Below are 18,838 nucleotides of genomic sequence, written 5' to 3'. Positions count from 1 at the left end.
TTATGGTCATAATGTGCTTATTTTTTAGCTTATTTTTTTGCTGAGTTTGTGTGCTCAATTTAGAGTGGTATTTTAGGACCCTTATGTGTATTGCTCTTCACTTATTGTAGGATGATTTTGAAATTGCAATGGAATCCATAAGATTCCTTAGTGAGGATGCCTATGAATATCTAGACAACATCCCTGCCCAACATTGGTCTAGGCATTCCTTTTCAACTAATTGCAAATCTAATATGCTTTTGAACAATATGTGTGAAACCTTCAATGCTTGCATTAGAGAAGCTAGGGATAAACCTATCCTAACCCAAATGGAATGGTTAAGGAGGTATGCAATGAAAAGGCACAATGACAAGTGGGAGGGTGTGAAAAAAATTGAAGGAAAAGTGATGTCTTATGTGAGTAAGTTGTTTGAGAGAATGGAGAGGGTGGCTAGGCACTGCATAGTGCAGGTTTCAAGGGATGGCACTTATGAGGTCAACCTAAATGCAGACCAAGTCACAGTTGACCTTCAAAGTAGAACATGCACATGCTACCACTGGTAATTAACTGGCCTCCCTTGTGTGCATGGGTTTGCTTGTATATTAGACAAGAGAAGTGATCCAGAAGAATATGTGGACCACTATTACACAAGGGAGAGATATTTAGAGGCATATCACTTGCCTGTACAGCCTATGCCAAGTCCCAAGCACTGGGAAAGGATTCAGCTAAGGGAGCCACTGCCACCACCTGTGAGAGTCATGCCTGGCAGACCTGAGTTCAAAAAGAGAAAGAAGGAAAGGGGAGAGGTTGTACCATATGCAGCAGAGGGTAGTTCACAAAAAAGGAAGAAGAGGTGCCAAAAATGTGCTCAATTTGGACACTATGCCAAAACTTGCTCCAATATGCCTGCAGAAGTGAAACAGTCTTCTTCCCTTCCTAACACAAAGGGAAAAACTGCTGTAAACACACCATGGGTAGTAGAACAAAGGAGAATCAAAGCAGCAAGGGCTTTACACAAGGTAATTTCTGAATTTTTTCCCATTTTCATGTGAGTTTGCCTTTTTTGCTATGTTTTAATTGGTGTACATCCCTCCATATTTGCAGACAACTCCTGAAGCTTCAGCAGGACCTAACAACATTGCAAATAAGAAGTTCCCACAAGAGGAGGCTAAGAAGAAAGCTGCAACTGCTGCAGCAAAAGCATCCTCAAAAGCTGTTGCAGCACCAGCATATCAAGGAGCAGCACTACAAGAAAAATCTCTTTTCGTAGCGATTATTTCGTAGCGATTGTACATTCGCTATAGTATGCAGGCATGTTTGTGAAATAATTAAGGATGTTGTATCATTTTTTCAATCGCCATGGTTTTCCCATATAAAATCGATACGGAAAACATAATAATACATATCCAAATTATTTTTACTTATTTATATAATTTTGAGAAATCGTATAATTTACAATCGCTACTAAATCCTAAAAATCGATATGAAAAGCCTTTTCAACACTAGATATATAAATATTGTTTGACAAAGAATACATAAAATATGTCATAGCCTATTGGTGAAAAATTTAATATAAGAGTTTGAGGTTTCAAGTTCGAATCTTGTAAAGATCATACACAAGTTTTTTTTTTGAAGAAAATGAGTTAAACATTTATAGCGATCGTAATCGCTACAATAATCACCATGATTGGATGTAGTTTTTCGTATCGATTATTGAGGCCAACCCCAGTGATATTGAAAACCACTACTAAAGGCTATGGCAACGGGGGATATTGTATCAAATGACCATTCGTTGGGAAAGCTTATTGTTGCAATTACAATTGATACTAAAGGTTAAAATAATAGCTACGAAAAGGTTATTTTCTTGTAGTGCAGAAGCATCCAATAAGGGAGCTGCAGGAAGAGCAACAACATCTCAAGGAGCAGCAGCATCTTCTCAAGGACCTAATACAAGGTCAAGGCAATCTGCAGGAGCTGAACCATACCTCTGTAGCCAAGCATCAACCACAACAACAGCAAAAAAAACAACGGCAACCAGGCAAAGCAAGAAAAAAAATTAGTGCTAAGTTTGAACTTCGTTGAACCTGTTCCTCTGACAATTTCCAATATGTATTCAATTTGATGAACTTATATATTTAGTAGTCAGTTTTTGTACTAAGTCACATGTACTTAGACATGTATATGTATATATCATATTACTCTATTTTAGTAGACAAATGAAGCACATATATTTCAAGGGCAATAATTTTTGAAATGGTATTCATACATAAATCTAAATAATTGTTAGCAAGTTCACTACAAACCAACAACAACTAAAATTAAGTACATTACTTAGACATAATATCCTGGAATTCCTCAAACTCCCCTAAACAAGTTTAATGACTACACTAACTCCTAAAACCATAAGAAATACACAAAGTGCAACCACTATAGTCAATTGAACCCTGTCACCATTCCCATTTCTGCCTGTCATCTTCTTCCTATCACCAGACAAGGCCTTGCATTTAGTCTTCAATGTGTCAACTTCATTAAGCAAACACCTCCTTTGCCCAACAAGATCATCAACCTCCCTTTGCAAAGAATTCATCTCAGACTTCATCAACTTCTTGTCAAGTAGCAGTTGGTTGATCACCTCCCTTTGCCAATCAGTTTGATCTGAAGCAACCCATTCAAAACATTTGCATCCCCTTGTCTTAGTGTTTGGATCCCAAAATTTGCAAGCCTTGAACTTGCGCCCAGGATTGTCCCTTGTCCAAGATGTCAGAATTGCTAGTGGCAATCCACAGTTACACTTCTTCAGTTTAGAGGGAGATTCAGTATTCCAGGACATTTTTACTCTTGCAAATAGCAAACCAAATAAATGGTGTAGATGTCTAACCAAATAAAGAGGCATTAGACAAAATAAACTACAACAACAATACCACTTAGCCACACCAAGCTCACACAAACCTTGTCAAACTAGTGGCTGACCACCATTATAAGGATAGCCGGGGTGGCCAATTCCCATTTTGTTTCTGCCTAAACTCCCACATACAATCTGCCAAGAACCCAGGATCATTAGTGGTGCCCACATGAATGGTGTAGATGTCCTTATTAGGTAGCCTCCTAACCATTTTGAACACATCACCATCATCTTCTAAATCCCTATATTTCCCTTTATAAATGTACTGGAATTTGGAAAACAAGATATCTATAGATCCTTCTACTGGATCATCCATTTCACGCAAACGATTTTCCCACTCTAGGCATTTTTCCATCAAGTTGTCTTTACCTATTTCTACTTCAATGTCAATAATTACACTCAAGAACTTATATCTGAAAACCACCCTATTCTCAGCCATTATGCAAATAAAATTGAAAAAAATATGCAACAAAAAACCCCAATTTCAGAAATAATACAAACATGCAACATTAATTTCAATAAAACAACAGTTCCCAAAATTAATCCAATTTAAGAACCCTAACTTTTCTACATCATCAATAAACAAATTACAAGAACATTATTCAATTAATCACACAATTGGTAGTACAAACTACAATGTCAATAACATATGAACCACAAATACATCAAAATTCTACTCAAATCAACTACAAATATAGCAATTATATACAAAATTTGTCTAAACTGACCTCTTTTTTTCGCCAACCAGACCTTCACAAAATTCTTCTACAATCTTCGCACAACCTTCGCAATTCAGCAATTCACAACAACCCTAAGTGTAATTCAATTTGTCTCCCAGAATTTTAGTGTTTTGATTCTTCAATTTAACCAGCAGCAAAATAGGAAAATAATGAACAAAATTGTTCTTTAAAAGGAGGGAGTTAACAAACTAGCCGTTATACTGGGACCCACTAACGGCAAAGTTGACAGAATGATAATGGAGGTACTGATACCTATATTTTAGTCATTTTTGAGGTACTAATTTAAAATAAAATTTTAGATGGGTACCAAAATTCAATTACCCCCATTTTTGAGGTACCAAAATTCAAATTTTCCTAAAAAAAATTTCCGCTTAAAAGTTTGTTCACAAAGTCTTATATGTAACTGGCCACAATGTGTGGCCAACCACTATAGGGGATTAGGGGTTACTTTGCTAGTGTAATGGGGGTTACTTGATCGGTGTTAAAGGGGTTACTTCATTATTATTATAGAGTTACTCGGTCAGTGTTATAAGGGTTACTTGATTGGTATTACAGGGGTTACTTTATCAATGTTATAGGGGTTAGTTTAAGTGGTCACACAATGTTTAGTCGGCCGCACACAAGACGAGCTGAAGTTTGTTACTATTTTTTTTCGGTTATTGAAAGAAGTTTGTTACGTTTTACCTTATATTTTGGGAAGGGGTGATGCACAACCATAATAATTTAAATTAAAACATAAAAGTGTAGTAGGAAAGTATATAAAAAATGTTACCTAATTGAGAATAAGATTAAGCTTTACTACTACGAATACTAAAAATCTTATTACTCCGTATTCCTTCCTTTTCACATGTATTATAAAATATCACAATATAATATTTATTATAAATGACCCCCCAAATCCATTACGGAATAATTTTCAGCACGCAAATAAAAAAAATTCCCCGGCTCCCACGAGAATGGTGGCCGAAAAACTCACTAAAGATGCGCTTTGCACCCAAATCATTAGTTTGTGTTATTTTGACAACAAAGCAAAGTACAGGGTGATGGATGCACCAAAGCCATAGTTCAAAATGTTGAGGTCAATTTTGCCTAATTAATATGAGTATTCAATTAACAATAGAATATTACTCTTATATGAATACACCACACAATTATAATTATAAATAAGGTTAAGTATCATTAATTTTTTAGTCTACCATCAAAGCTTTATCAATGAAGTTTTCTTTATATTCAACTTTAATAATTTTTGTGTACGTTTATGATTTTGTTTTCAATTAAGGAAATTTTGTCTACAACTACCAATTAAAGCACGTGTTTTGAAAACAACTAACTATTAAATTGTTTTTAAAAGGAACTACCAAAGTTGTAAATAGCTGTAAAAGGAACTAACAATTTTGGCTAGAATCTCTGGCATTTAGGTCTCACTTTTTATCCCTTTTTACCTTTATGAAGGGTAATTTAGTCAATTTAGATGGTGAATTTATGAGGTTAAGGTAAAAAGTTGAACCTACATGCCGAATATTCTAGTTAGAAATATTATAGTGGTAGTCCTACATAAACTTTTTACAACTTTGTGGTAGTTCTTTTAAAAAAATAAATAAATTTAAGGAAAATTGGCTGAAAATAATCTCAACTATTCACGATAGGTGTAAAAAAATACGACCTCACTTATTTGCTTTCAGCGGTACCGCCTGTTTATGCTAATTTTTGCTAAGTGGGATTGAGTATCAAAATCTAGGCTATGGATCAACTAAGCAAAATCAAAAGTAAGACAAGAGTAAAAAGAGAATAAATGACATGAGGAATTGGTGACGTGGAAAACCCAATGAAGGTAAAAACCGCGGGTAGAATGAGGATCCACTACAAAAAAAATGAGAATAGGCAACACACAAAATTGCAACAATTTTACAAATGTTGCCTTTTACTATAAAAGGCAACAAAACATGTTTGTTGCCTTGATCGTAAACAATGTATACTACACTACAATGCAACGGTTTAAAAAGTGTTGCTTTAGACAATGTAAGACAACAATATGTAAAATGTAGCCCTTTTTCTTAAAATAAGGCAACATTTATTTCAAATGTTGTCCAAAAATACAACAAAAAATTGTTTCCTATGCAACAATTTTAAAATCGTTGTTTCAAGATATAAAAGACAATGATTGTTTCATGTGTTTCCATTGCCTTATGTAATTGATTGGAGTCTTATGGGAAAAGTGCAAATACTATAAGGTATGATGAGTCAAGTTTATTGAGAGTATTTGACTTCAGAATTTCACACAGTAACTTGAATTAACATAGCAGTGAAGTAGAATCATTCTAGACTATAAAGATGTTTGTAGCTTTCAGAAATGAATTAACACTTTGACCAACAAAAAATAGAACTTGTAGTATTATACAAAACTGCAACATATGAGTAATTTTTTTATCTTATTCACTAGCATACTGACTAAAATGACAGTATTTAGTACATCAAATACTCAAGAGCATGTCTATCCTTTTTTTTAAAAAAAAAAAAAAAGATCACAAAGAAGACTAATTCTAGTATTCTACATTGCTAGCACAACAGCTTGAAACTTTCACTTTTTCTTCATAGCACCCTTCTTTTTAGACTTCTTATAACTATTTCCACTTTCCTGTCAAGAACAAAATCAAGCATTGGTCATCTTCCCTAAAGTGCAAATAGAAATGACCGACAATGTTGTGGTGTTTCATGCACTTTCACTGAATTCTAGCGGGAAATAAAGAAGGGAGAATTTTCATGGTACTAAGATATATGACCGCAAAGCTTAAAATGTTTAGTAACATGAGCAGAGTGACATATCAGAACAATTTGGTTATAGATACCTTTCTATAATGTCTGTAGGCAATTTGACATGTCAGTTCTTGTTCTTTTTTAGTGATATACACCTAAAAAAGATTAACACAACATAATAAAGAGGTGATTGCAGTGACATTGATAATGTTCATATTGATCCAATTGCTATTAATAGACACAATTATACAACACACACAAGCTAATAACACAAATGAAAATAACTGCCAAAAAAAAAACATCACCATTGGGAAATAGCCAAATAGGAAGCAAATATAACTGTTGATGGTAATTCTATTCCTTAATCTTCAATTGTGTGAACCAGATGTAGCACAAAAAATTAGAATTTGGAACTTTGGAAGTGATCAAGTAAAACAAGGATGCTCCACATGTTGTAAGAAATGGAGTTTCAAGCAGGTTTTCTTTCAGCTACACATGATAGCTTAGCTATATTCAGAAAAATCAGTGTAACATAAATACACTTTTTCTTTCCTATCAAAATATATCTACCTTCAATTAACACTAATGATTTCATCCAGTAAGAAAACATATGCAGCAACTTAAAGTAGTCAAACAACTGAAATCATCAATAAAATGCTAATTGCTTTATCAAACAGTCAACTGTGATTAAGCAAGCACATTTCTGGCTAATTACATCCTTACCCTTTTCCATTTTACGCTAAAATCCAACGACCAGCAAATTGGCCATCAGCATGAACCCTTCTCTTGCCAGCATCTTTGGGAGTGTTGGCTGTCTGTTTAGGGTTAATCCAGTATCCACTTTCAAGTGATGTTCCTTCTAAAACCGAGTTCTTAGATTTCTTTCTTCCCTTTCTGGAGCTTTTCTCTAAAGTGACTTGTCTGCTAGTTTGCCGTTTACCACCATCCTGACCAAATTGACTCCTGATCCAAACAGCAAGGAATCATCAGACTCCAGATCTTAAAAATTTCTTTAGTGTTTAAAATACACAAATTAACAAAGAAAAGCATAGTACATGTAATCTATAGATTCCGCATTATGTGATTTCGACCCTACATCAGTAGTAGTCAATGGGAAAAAGTAAGGTAAACGACTACGGATTAATCTCTGGATCCTCAAATCATTATGGTAAAAGTTATGGTGAGATGGAGGAACAACAGATCCTGAATTTTGGTCTTGGAATATATTTTGGGTTGTTCACGCTTATTTCCTGGTCACTTGAGCACAGCTTGCGAGAACCCTGGGGCTGGTTTTGTTGATTTTACAAATTAAAAATATTCAGTATAGAATTCATCAAAAGCCGGAGTCTGTACAATAGACTTATCACTAGTACAAAAATCTTTCCACAAATCCTGCTGTTGTGAAATGTGAGGCTGCAAATATACATTTTTGCCAAGGGATTTGCTGTGACTTCCATGGTTTAGGATTCTTTCTGTTTATCGTGTTTGGAAAAATCAACCCACTAGATTCTCTGTCAATGTGTTCACAGTCTGATTCAGAATCAAGTAGCTAGTTTGAATCTTTCTCGAATACTGTATTCTTCTGGTTTATTGTTTTTTAAAAAGTTGACTATGCTAGCGTCTCTGTCATTGTGAGCATCTGATGGATTATCATAATCTAATTCGGAATCACGTAGCTAGAATCCTACTTGACTATTGTATTTTTTTATTGCTATTTGGAAGGCCAATCCCCCTAGCTTTCCTCTCAGTGCGTACTTTTGACAAATGATCAGGATCTGATTCACTACTAACTATGTATAGTTTAATCATGGTCTCACACCACTTTATCATTGTAAATCTATCTATTCTCACAGGAAAAATCTATCTAGCTTCCCCTTGATAATTTCCAAGGGGGATACTACGACATTACTGGAAATAGATTGGTTCCTTCAAACCAAATACTCTAGAAACTTACCAATCTCACTTTCACAATAACAACAATAAAAGAAATAATAATTCCCTTGAACAAACGATGTAGCATCAAGCTGAAAACAATCACACCCAAAACTATCATCATTATCTTATTTATCAAATCCAAATTCAGAAGGGAATGTGCGTGCGTGTGGAGTTTCTCAGTCCTATGATAAGTGGGAGACGTCGATAGCTGAGGCCAAGCAGTGTTGTTTGGTTTGCAGATGACGAAGGATGCAGGGGTTGATCACTTGGTGCTAGAAAGTGATTGTATGCAAGTATAAGTTTTATAAGAACAAGTCTTGCGACTCTAGTTCTTTCATCTTAGTCATAGATGATACGAGTATTTAGGATTTTTGTTCTAGTTTTTCTAGTGTTTGCTAGTCTTTTGTGAGAAGAGGAGGGAACAAAATTGCACATGAATTGGCCCACCTTCAACCATGGGAGGTTGGTCACCGTTTGTGGTGTGATGCCTTTCCGTCTCGTGTAATTGAACTTGCTTCAGTTGATTTAATGAATTAGTCTCTCCCTTTGGGGTTGTTTTGAAAAAAAATACTAGTACTAAAATTTTAGACTGACCTCGTAAGTTGTAACTGTACATAACTGTAATGAGCAAGAAATGTAACGAAATCAATAAAGGACCTCACATCCCTTGCCCCCAATTGCTGCAAAACGAAGCCAACCTCAGTCTTATCCTCTCTCTTCATCTATTTAAGAGTCGTAATATAATTTATGGTTCAGACAAACATAGTCTTGGTCATAATAGAGTATTGTGAGCTTCATAACAGGACTAACAGTGCAAGTCTGTAATTATTCTTTAAGGTTTTGCCATTAAGTTGTATGTATACCATCCTATCCAAGATCATTTTAACTCCCAGGACGATGAAAAAAATGGAATACCTTTGTATAGAAGAAGAAATTTACCTATAAAAAACTTTGATGATGGTAGTGAGTACCCAGCAAAGAACTCTTATAGGGGAGCACAATATACAGGGAGCCCGAGGTGAGGTTAACAAATGTAAAAGCGAGCATAGGGAGCAACTCTAGGATGTGATTTTCCTTCCCCATAAAGAGCTAGGTAAGCATGATCAGCAAGTCAGTGTTCCTGCAAAAACAAGTAAATAAGACTAAAAGCATAAAGAGGCAATTCATACTCCATTTTCCTTTTCTTTTTTGTTTCTATATGAAACTAGGAAGGTGGAGTGAAGAACAGTATTTTACCTACACAGCTGCATTTGCCTTTATATCCTCTCCACATTAACCCAAATAACATGGAAATGCTTATTACAAAAACAAAAATATATGTATGTCAATATTCGGCCCAAAATCTAATTGTCAAATGTTATAATTCCAAAATCTGACATGGACCTTGTAAAAATATCAATAAACTCACAAAATCCCAACGATCTTATAATATTTGTGTCTAATTGGTATATATACCATATGTCTGTGAGAATACTAATACTTACAATTGTTTAATTTTAGTTACCAACATGAGTTCACCCAAAGTAAAATTTTCTCAACTAATTCTTACTCAAAAGTCCAATTTAACAAATACTTTTGCAATCAAACAAAACCAAAATTGCTTAAGCTAGAATGCTTGATTAAGCATGACATAAATTTTACAAAGTAGCTGAAAGAATTCAGCATATTTTTACCCGAGTTGCTGCTGCGTGAAGCTTGTGACTGCCTGTGGCTGGCGACTGTCGGCTGCCAGCAGCTAGCTGCAGCTGGCGAGTTCCTGCTGGTGGCGGCTAGCTGCATCCTGTGGCTGGCGGCCAGATGCCGCCTGCTGGTGGCTCCTACGTGCTAGTTGCTGCCTGTACACACCATAATCTTAATTATCTAATTTTTCACAAAATAATCTCATGTTTCAATACAATTAAACTAGGACATACTAAGAATCAAAACAGTAATTCTGAAATTAGGAAAATCCATAACCTGATTCTTATAAAAGATAAGAAATATTCATGTATTATCACAAAAACACAATTTTAACTCATATTAAATTAGTTTCAAAAGCCAACAATTGAATATGCTACTACAATATACTCCGTATAAAATTTGCAAACCCAATACAAGTTATTCCAGAAATTCAAGATTTCAAGTTAACGAAATACCAAATTAACGAACGGAATTAGCAAGTTTAGTTGAATTGCCGGACTTACTTGTCTTTGTTTCTTCCTCGATCTACCCACTGCTATCTTAAGGTTGCACCCAGAAACGGCACCAAACTTTCTATTTTTAATTCTCCACTATCTTCAATCTACACCAACAAATTATAAGTTGATTTTTATTCGAAATCAAAATCTAAATCAAATTTGATGTTATTCTGCAGGTTGATCAATTAGGAATAGGTGAGCGTTGGGACTTGGGAGGGGACTGTAACCTAATCACCCATAATTGATCCGAATCTGAATTAGAGCCTGTTTATATTTACTGAACTGAGCTGAATTAACTGAACTGATTGGAGCTGAACTAAACTGAAATGAATATTTTATGAGAGAAGGAAATAAGAAGCGGAACTAAACTGAACTGATTGGAGCTGAACTAAACTAATTGGAGCTGAAATGAAATTAAGTAAATGTGAACAGGCCCTTAGCCCAAAGGGTAAACCGGATAGTACACCAAAAAAAAAATGGTTAACTTATAATCTATGGTGTGTCAAAACGATATTATACCCCATACTTAATTTTTAGTCCGGGCAATGCCCCGAGTCATTATATGTATATTATAAATGAGCATACATTTGTTACATTTAATTCACTTGTATTATATATTTAAATATATATTTTTCCAATCATTATTGAATATCAAATTATATTATTCAATATTTAGTTTCTAAAATTATTAATTTGCTTCGTTTGACTTCAAGTTTAATCAATCAATCATCAATAAATTAATAAATATATACTAAAAGACACACTAGCAATAACACGTGTCATTTACTGGTGTGTCCTTAGTTTATTTAAATTTAAAAAAAAAAATTAAAACAATGATAGAGAATATGGACAAATATTTTCTTCCAAAATTTAGGAAAAACTGATCTTAAAATAATATATTTACCAACTTAGATATCTAACCATATCTTTATATATAAGTTCCTATATAACTAGGGCTAGGCTTCCACACACTGCGGAACAGAGAGTAGAGCAGGTTTTAGGAGAGCACAGCAGGGTAGAGCAGAGTAGAGTAGTGCAGAGCAAAGCAGCTCTGAAGGACAGGGCCTAAAAGGTCATAGATTCGAGTATAAATGAGTCAAAGTTACCACTTTATTCCACCTAATTTGTTTGGATTAGATTAGGTCGTGTCAATTACATAACGAGCTAATTCAACATTAAATAGGCTTAAATTAGTTTGGATAACATGTATTGGTCAATGTTGAATCGGGTGGAGTTCATGCCTGTCAAACTAGAATCAGTTGAGTTCAAATTTGGTCAAATCGGCATTAGACTTATTAATATAATAAATTAATTTGACTTTCACATTAATATAAAGCTTATTAACATGATAAAACAATTTGACTTTCTCATTTGTATAAAACTTAACGGTAAAACTCACTATGTTTCTTTTTATACAATAATTTGACTTTCTCAATTGTATAAATTTATAGATTTTCGTAATAGTCAAGGTTACCTTTTAACCTACCTCGGCTTGGTTCAAATCAATTTTGAGCCGGGGCAATAACTATTGGGTCCATGCCAGGTTTGGTTTAAGTTATCAACTTCGTATTGGTGCATGTCAAATTAAAGTATTAGGTTCAAAACGGGGTTAGGTGTGTCTATTTTGCCACAATTGACTTTGGGTCTCTTTGATTACATGTTTTGTTGATTTTGATTCAATATTACATTTGTATAAAAACTTTGTTAAATATTATTACAAAACAAGACTTTATTTTTAGGGTTTTAACTTTTAGAAAGATAAACAACTCAGTGTATGGTCTGTTTACTTGGTTCCAAACCCTTCAATCTAATCTAATCCCAAAATTTTATTCTTTCTATAAACTTCAATACAATTCAATTCGATATAAAAAACAAAAACTTTTATGTAGATCCGGCTTACAATCAATATTTACATTGAATACTTTTAGGGTACTAATTAACTTTTGGCCAATTTAGGAGGGCTTTTAATTTTCTTAAATAACTTTAAACCTGGTAAGATTTTAATGTAAATAGTCAATGAAATAAGTTTTATAATGATATTATAGTTACTTTTAGTAACTAACCATTAATTTTTACCTATTTATAAAGAGTAACTTTATTATACAATATTTATTATACACCCGAGTTCTTACAAAAAAAAAATGTATACAATAATTTATTTAATGAAATTAATTTTTTTATCCCAATAATAGACTACCACCAAATAGCAAATCGCAATCCACTTTTAGCTATTTCAATTCATTCATCGAATCACATTAGATCTTTGTTTCATTGACCTTATTAATCTCACCCAATTACTCCACATTTATTTCCAATAAATAATAATAATAATAATAATAATAATAATAATAATAATAATAATAATCAACTCCTCAACGCCAGAGCCCAGAAACTTCTCCATATTATTTTCAATAATAATACTAAATAAAAAAAGACCATCATCCTCAACTCCTCACTCCACAACGCCTGATTCATCTCCAAAACCCGCGAAATGGTGAATTATTTTTGGCTCCAAAAAATTTCCACTATTAATCAACATTTACTCCACTTTTCAGTTGTTGATCTCACTATAAGACACACTAATCACCTTAAAATCATCATATCCCTCAATCGGTTACTCATCTCCTTCCTTTCTACTCAGGTGAAAGTTAATTAAGTGTATAGAGTATCTGTTGATTTCGTAATTAGTTAGTTGGTTTGGTCTCTACCCACACTGCTTCCTTTGCTTTTATAATTGGCTGGTTGGCGGGGTTTGATGCCGGCAAAAGTCGCCGTTGTTTTCTGAATTTCATTTGTAAGTCACCATTGCCCCTTTTATTTCTCAAGTGAATTTAATCTTTATAACTGGTTAATTTGATGTTGGATTTGATTTTAAGATGTAATATCTTCTGGGTTGTCTTAATTCTAAGCCTTCGTATTTTTTTTTATGGTTTTATTTATGGGTTAGCTTTATGATTTATTGAATTACTGGGAATTTTCTAATTTCTGGTTGTTGCTTGTGGTTATTATGCTTTTGGTAAGGAGTGCCTATAGATATGACTGCAATTGGTTGATGATAAAAACAATTTTGGTGGTTTTTCTGGAAAGTTTTTGGATTTGGGTTTCAATCAGTTTTATACATATTATATGATTTGTCAATTGCTTTGAGTTGGTAGTGACAATGGAGGTGAAATTAGCTTATAAGTAGTGATCAAGTTGAACTTGTCCAGTCATATCATGTACAGGTTTTTTGATAGTATGCTTTGAACTTGATTAAACATATGATTTTTAAATGTTTCCAAGGAAGATACTTGTATATGTGCATAATACTATTTTAAGGCCAATGCAGCTTACGTGCTTGATTTATTTTTGTGTTAAATTATTGTGAAATACAAACTACTTTCTATAATCCTTATGCAGAAAGAGGGAAAAGCTATGAGTGTGATAAAATAGGAGTTAGGGAGTGCTGAATGGTAGGCGATTTGTAATTAGTAAATGGGATGATACCAAATTTCCAGAAATCATCCTATTAATCATATTATTTTGAATTTTGATGAATATTTTGGTATTTAATAAATAAAATTATAAATTTTCATAAACTAGGAAGAAAACCAAATTCTGAATTTTCTAGTTAGGTTTACTTCTCGGACTTGTCTTTGTTTCTTCCTCTACTCTCCCTTATATCTTCAATCTTATCCAATAAGTTACAGGATGATACTAACAAAAATCTACTGAGTAGTGTTACTTCCCCACTATGTTCAATTTACTCCAAGAAATTATAAGATGATATCAAAATATCAGATATATATCAGTAAATTAGATTTGATATTAAAAAAACCCAGATAATTGAATTTAGAGTGAAAATTCTATGGAGAGTTTGGAACAAAAGAAGTTCTAATGTATTCAACTTTATGCTAAACTGCTTGGGACTAGTAAAGTACTTTATGAAAGAATCGTCCCTTTATGATGTCCCTTTATGCTGACCTTTCAAAAAAAACAAGGGTATGGTTGAGATGTGTTAATTATAGCTTGAGGTCACAACTCATCCCTTTTATTAAATGATTGAACTATGTGAGGGAATTCAAGGTCTATGTTACTAAAATCTGCTTGTGAAGCATTAAAATATTTTTTTGATGGAGTACATGTGTGTCATTTGGTATAGACTGATATTTTAAGACCAAATTTGTACAATGTAAGAAAAAAATAAAGCTTGAGTCTTTTTTTATTAACTGTGGTAACAAGGGATAACTTGACAACAACAATCTCTTTTACAAAATTCCCTACAATGCAAACATAATTACTACTTTAATCACTATAAATATACTCAATCTTACAAATAAACCTAAAACTATAGGATTTTGTCACTATTTTATTAGAGAATCAGCTCTGCAACTCCAATTTCACCTAGCTCATCTCCTTCCTTGAGTGGAGAATTAATTTCATTTGTCCTATTGTGCTTTGATGCCCTGCTAGCTGCTGTTTGTGCTCCCCCTCTTGGGCCTTCTCTTTATCTGATTCCTGTTGGTGTAAACCTGTAACTGTGGTTTGGATATTGGGTCTATTACATCATTCTTCTTTCATTACCCATACTACATCACTCAATCAAGTTCTAGCATTAATTCTTCAATGATTCAAAGTAACCCAATCCATATATATAACACCTATCTTGTTTTTTGGTTGTGGAGCACCCCAAATATATTTTACCAGCACCTCCAAATTCCATACTATATGATTATGTAGAGCATTAAGCTGTCTATTGTAAACTACCTAGCTGACCAAGACACATTACATACTACTCTTTTTTTTTTTCCTTTTATTCATTGATTGTGTTTTGTTAGTCAATAGTGGATCTAGTGCTATTAGCCCCACTATATAGGTAAGTTCTGAGTTTCTTTTCTTCTTTTTGCTTCACTTATATTTCTAAATCTTGAAAGTGACTGTTTGCTAGATTGCTTATGAGAATGCTAAATCAACATCTATATGACTTGTGTACTTGTCCTATATATGACTTCATATATTTGACCTGTATTGTATTGCAGAGTATGTATTTGCTTCAAAATTTCTGAATAGAACCTGTGTTAAACTTGAATGTAGTAGCCAAATTGTGAGGAAACCTTAGTTTGATCTGTTTGTCACTAACCTGAAATTGAATGATTTGTATTGATTTTTATAATTACACAAATTGGTTGACAAAAGATATGCTTATGGATATGATCTAGACTCTTTCTAAACAAAACCTAAACGAACTGAATTTTCCACGTACGATTATGATGCCATTTAAATTAAACCGAACAAAACCTAGTTTGTGTGAATATGATAGCCCCTTTTTTCCTACTACATTTTCAGTAATTTTTTGTGTAGCATACCAGTACATACAATTCTGGTAAATAGACCATGTGTTTTACTTAGCTTAATTACCTTGTCCTAACCTTTCGTTTTATGACCTTTTAAGTTGTTTGGATCAACAACTGTTCCTGGTTTGTAGCACATTATAGTTTTAATTTAATTTATGACTATTATTAACTAGAATATATATAGTTATCCCTTTGTTATTACTTTTCATTTTGTACAAACTTGCTTTTATGACAGCTTATACATGGTTTTTTTTTTGTTCTGTTTCATTTGATTTATTTTCACATTTTAATAGCTCCAAGTATGACAAAGAAAACAACCACTAAGCTTGGAGGTATAGGAGGTTTTGGTGATCAACATCTTGAAACTCATGAACCAGGAATTACAAAATATGAGAGGCTTAGAATGAAAAGGATTAAAGAAAATATGTCAAAAATGAAAGAATTAGGTTTGAAGGAAAAGGCCATGTCACTGATGGCGACGGTACAAAATAGTAGAAGCAATTTTAGTAACCATAACATGAATAAGGATTCTGCCAAAGATGGGCTTTATAGTCCTAAGCAAGATTCTGATATGGAGCATGAGCTTGATTCCTCTAACGAAGAGTTACTTCTTCCACATTCTAAAACTAATCTCAAGTCCAAGACTATTCCATGGAAGGTGGTTGTTTCTATGCTATACAATTTATTAATTAGCATGTTTTCTCTTTACACTTGTTAATATTGGTTACATTTGTAGATTCGCAAAATGAAGGCTCTGACTCGAAAAGCAGTGACAGTAGCTTTGGCATTTCAGAAGCGTCGACAAAAAGTTCATTTGGCTTCTTCAGATGGTGGCTCATCTACTCCTAATCATACATCGCAGCAACCTGTTGAATCACTAGGATCAAAAGTCGAACACTTAAATCAAATCGAGAATGATAAAGAAAATGGCAAGCTCTCTTTCGTGTTTGTATTTTAAATTATTTAAATGCATGCATGATCAGTCATTTTTTTTAACTTTTGAATTTCTTGTCTGAATTCGGGTTAGGTGAAAAGGATAAACCTAGAAGAGGATCCACTATGTATTACGATGTTCATGGATGCAACGAAGAAGAACGCTTAGAAATTATATTAAATGACCATGGACAAACAAATATTCTACCATTGAATGTCAAGAGTCGGATCATACTAAGGAACAAGAAAAAAGAAGAACTCTGGGATTATGTCTCGGTGAGTTATTAAACTACATAAATATGATAAAATTGTTTTATTATTGCTTAAATTGTCCTATTTGGTTATTGTTACCATATTTTGCATGACATATAAGGCTGGCTCTTAACAAGAGCACCTCAAGAAAGAAAGAATAGAGAGTTGGCAAGAGCTTCTAAAGCATATAAATACCTCAATTAAGCTAGAAATGAAACTATTTTAATGTCTACAAGCTACAAGGTGGCTGCCAGCCTGCTATTGTGGATGGCTAACTGCCTGCTGCTGCTGGTGGATGACTGCATGTTGCCTTTGGTGGCTGCCTGCTGCCTTCTGGCGGGTGGGTGGGTGGTGCCTGGTGGCTGCCTGGCTTTTACTATGGAAAAAAGGTGCATATGTGGCTTTCTACGTGCTAGAGATGAAAGAGGAAAGAAGTATAGTAGTTAAGGCATATTTGCTCAAAGTTAAAATATAAAAAATTATTTAATCATGCTACAACTCATGAAATCTTGTATAGATTTCCATGTCTACCAATCTGATTTCATACGTGTCCTAAACCTATTTGCATATACATTAATCACTTATTATACCCTTCTGAGCATACACGTTTAAGCTCCCTAAACCTTATATATGTTAGGAGATAAATCTAAAAAATATTAGATTCATACAAAATTAGAGTAAGAAAATTTAAAGCATATTAAGCCAGGCGAAGAACTTTAAACGAGATCATACCTTTGCCTATCTGTGCTTGTTTTTAGAAAGAACAATGTCTATGATATATTGATATTATTTAATGATTCAACCACTCCATAGTATTATCAGTGTTAGGGGAATTTAATTATCAACTACTGTGTTTTCTAATTGTCTTATTACATTAATTTTAATCTAATTAAGTTTTCTCTGAAGTAGTCGGAACATTGTAATAGCCTTAAATAAAGTCTAAAGTTTTATAAGAATAATACTTAATATTGTAACCTTTGTTACTGATGATTGTTAGGTCTATTATCATGTTGAACTTTGGTATACCATACTTTTTCATTGTTGCAGAAACATTGTATTGTTGCAGTAATGAAGGAAGTTGAAAAGAAGCATGCTAAGGAGGTTGAAGCTATGCAAATATAATATGAGGATAAAAGACAACAAGATAAAAGGGAGATGGCAAATGGTCTTCGCTCCTTCTTTTCTCAACTTCAACAACGAAATCCTCAAATGTCTTTTGATCTAAGCATGTTTGGCTCTTTATTTTTTGATAGTCAATCCGAGAGGGATGATAATTCAACTGAAATGCTTCAACTTCATTCTTTAGCTTCTACATCCAAGGTACAAACCTTTTGATTTCTATGCTACACAAAGTAGTGGAGGTAGATATTGACTAAGGTTTGCGTGTTTTTTTTCCACTTTTTGTGGTGCATTTGAGAGATAATATGAAGTTTAATTATTCGTCTAACAAACGAAATTATCCAAGCCTTTCTAACTTGTATTTTATACATTTTTTGTAACATTATGTCATTAGTTATGCATTTACGTTGGTACAATTGAAATGTATTTATTCTATTTTTTTAATAGGGACTCAATAGTAAATATGGAAAGTGAACAAGAAGAAGATGACGAAGGCAACATGTAAGAAGAAGAATGCGACATCATTGATCAATTTGAATTTACTTTAAGTTATCCGTTGTTATTTATCGTTTGGACAAATATGTTTTTATTTAAATTATTAGCTAGACTAAAACTAGAGCCTGCAATATACTCCAAAACAAATTATTGATAAGATGTATTGGTATTGAAAACATGTTGAAATTATTGTTTGTTTTTATTTTTACTAATTTACTA

General features: G+C 33.4%; 2 protein-coding genes and 1 long non-coding RNA gene across 6 annotated transcripts; 1 reads left to right on the top strand and 2 right to left on the bottom strand.

Moving 5' to 3' along the window:
• Positions 1–2,344: 2,344 nt before the first annotated feature.
• Positions 2,345–2,809, bottom strand: LOC145640165 (uncharacterized). Its single transcript, XM_081691469.1, has one exon. It carries the CDS (start codon positions 2,807–2,809, stop codon positions 2,345–2,347), a length of 465 nt encoding a protein of 154 aa, XP_081547595.1.
• A 3,167-nt stretch (positions 2,810–5,976) lies between these two features.
• On the bottom strand, positions 5,977–10,679 carry LOC145641047 (uncharacterized). Of its 3 annotated transcripts, XR_014115119.1 has the most exons (6): positions 10,494–10,679; positions 9,984–10,145; positions 9,250–9,430; positions 7,099–7,338; positions 6,468–6,530; positions 5,977–6,256 (listed from the first exon to the last, which is right to left on the bottom strand). It is a non-coding gene; the product is annotated as an uncharacterized LOC145641047 (long non-coding RNA). The 3 variants fall into 3 exon arrangements; XR_014115121.1 differs by lacking the exon at positions 6,468–6,530 and having other exon boundaries at positions 10,494–10,678; XR_014115120.1 differs by lacking the exons at positions 9,984–10,145; positions 10,494–10,679 and adding an exon at positions 9,547–9,623.
• A 2,201-nt stretch (positions 10,680–12,880) lies between these two features.
• On the top strand, positions 12,881–18,838 carry LOC145641046 (uncharacterized). 2 transcript variants are annotated; one of them, XM_081692241.1, is made up of 6 exons: positions 12,881–13,281; positions 16,114–16,478; positions 16,557–16,749; positions 16,848–17,029; positions 18,072–18,325; positions 18,572–18,838. In XM_081692241.1, exons 2-5 carry the CDS (start codon positions 16,122–16,124, stop codon positions 18,072–18,074), a joined length of 735 nt encoding a protein of 244 aa, XP_081548367.1. In that variant the 5' UTR covers positions 12,881–13,281; positions 16,114–16,121; the 3' UTR covers positions 18,075–18,325; positions 18,572–18,838. The 2 variants fall into 2 exon arrangements, with proteins under 2 accessions (XP_081548367.1, XP_081548366.1); XM_081692240.1 differs by having other exon boundaries at positions 18,053–18,325.

The sequence above is a fragment of the Chenopodium album genome, chromosome 7 (assembly GCF_948465745.1).
Source record: "Chenopodium album chromosome 7, dcCheAlbu1.1, whole genome shotgun sequence".
NCBI lineage: Eukaryota > Viridiplantae > Streptophyta > Magnoliopsida > Caryophyllales > Amaranthaceae > Chenopodium > Chenopodium album.
The sequence above is the reverse complement of the archived record's forward strand: the minus strand, read 5'-3'. Positions and strand labels throughout refer to the sequence as shown.